The 1,773-nt window shown below is 59.5% G+C and overlaps 1 protein-coding gene across 1 annotated transcript in view; it reads left to right on the forward strand.

Annotated features, from left to right (window-relative positions):
- Nucleotides 1-241: 241 nt before the first annotated feature.
- LOC108804136 (kazal-type serine protease inhibitor domain-containing protein 1-like) overlaps nucleotides 242-1,773 on the forward strand; it is a gene marked incomplete at its 3' end in the record, with an annotated part of 5,040 nt that continues 3,508 nt past the window's right edge. The window contains exon 1 of the mRNA XM_018575898.1: nucleotides 242-692. Coding sequence (XP_018431400.1) covers nucleotides 242-692 — 451 coding nt within the window. The remainder of the gene's footprint in view (nucleotides 693-1,773) is intronic.

The following is a 1,773-nucleotide window of genomic DNA, read 5'->3' on the forward strand; positions in this document are numbered from 1 at the left end:
GGTGTAGGGTGAAGTGTCCTCTGATGGGACTCCCATCCTCCTCCTCTTCTGGAATTCGGCTTGCTGTAAGTCTTGTGTAAATGAGGAGGCCACAGGTAATCAGGACAAGGAGGACGGGGGAAGGGTCATGTAGGAGGTCACGGGACACTTCCAGCCTCCAGGTGCGAGGGGGTTAATTGACCATATAAAAGGAGCAGAGAGGAGTCCTTTCTTCTATTGTGGTCTCCAGTCCCCGTCAGACATGTTCCCGGTCCTCTTCCTGGGGTTGTCCCTCCTGTCCTTCCCCTCTCTGGCTCTGCTCAGAATTCTGCCCATGCGAGGCTGGTCCAATGAGGTGGAGGCCCCCCACGGCTGTGGACCCTGCCAGGAAGAGCGCTGTCCCCCGGCACCCCAGCGTTGCCCGGCCGGCAGGGTGAGGGATCGCTGTGGCTGCTGCTGGGAGTGCGCCAACGTGGAGGGGCAGATGTGCGACCTCCCCTGGATGAAGCATCAGTTTGGGACCTGCGGAGAGGAACTGAGGTGCCGGGTGAAGGTTGGGCACAGCGAGGAACCCCAATGCGTCTGCCCCAGCCAGGAGAGCATGTGCGGCACCGACCGCAGGACCTACAAAAACATCTGCCGCTTACAGGAGGCCGCCAGGACCAGGCGGAGGACGGTGCTGAATGTGCATCACCCAGGACCCTGCCGGGAAGGTGAGTCCCCGTGGGTGCCTAGAGGCGGGGGAGGGGGGCAGGGTAGGAGTGTGGGCCATGGGATGGTTGGAGACTCTGTGTCTCAGGTACTTGTGTGGGGTGTCAGGAGGAGGGATTGGATCTGATGTTGTGAACATTGTGTTGAGTTGGAGGCCAAACCCATAGTCACCTGTGCCATGGGCCCCCCATAGGGCCCCGGTCTCCCTCCTCTCCTATCCCGTCTTATGGGCCCCTTTGTAGAGCTCTAGAATCTGGTTACGTTGCGGGTTGTGGAAGCGACGGTCTCTGCCAAATGTTCCTCCAAGACTGAGATGTTGTGTCCTGATGTGACCAGCCACGGCCTACACACGGCAGAATGGAGGCCATCAGCAAGGATATCACATGAACTGCCCCCCCCCCCCTCCGGGAGGCCGGAGACTGCGGCTGATCTACCCAACTGCGGCACCAGATTCCGGGGCGGTGAGGAGGCCCAACTTTACTATCGTTCTGTGGTGACAAGGAGACCAAGGTTCGGGGTTCTCACTCAGGGGGCCATAAGAATATTATGGCACAGGGTATCCAAGTACCTGAGGCCAGCTAGCCGGTACCATAGAACCTGAGGCCAGCCGGTACCATAGAACCTGAGGCCAGCCAGTACCATAGAACCTGAGGCCGACCTGCACCATAGAACCTGAGACCAGATGGTACCATAGAGCCTGAGGCCGACCTGCACCATAGAACCTGAGGCCAGCCGGTACCATAGAACCTGAGACCAGCCGGTACCATAGAACCTGAGGCCAGCTGGTACCATAGAACCTGAGGCCAGCTGGTACCATAGAACCTGAGGCCAGCTGGTACCATAGAGCCTGAGGCCGACCTGCACCATAGAACCTGAGGCCAGCCGGTACCATAGAACCTGAGACCAGCCGGTACCATAGAACCTGAGGCCAGCTGGTACCATAGAGCCTGAGGCCGACCTGCACCATAGAACCTGAGGCCAGCTGGTACCATAGAGCCTGAGGCCGACCTGCACCATAGAACCTGAGGCCAGCCGGTACCATAGAGCCTGAGGCCGACCTGCACCATAGAACCTGAGGCCAGC

Source organism: Nanorana parkeri, unplaced genomic scaffold (assembly GCF_000935625.1).
Source record: "Nanorana parkeri isolate BGI_ZX_2015 unplaced genomic scaffold, ASM93562v1 scaffold5369, whole genome shotgun sequence".
Taxonomy (NCBI): Eukaryota; Metazoa; Chordata; class Amphibia; order Anura; family Dicroglossidae; genus Nanorana; species Nanorana parkeri.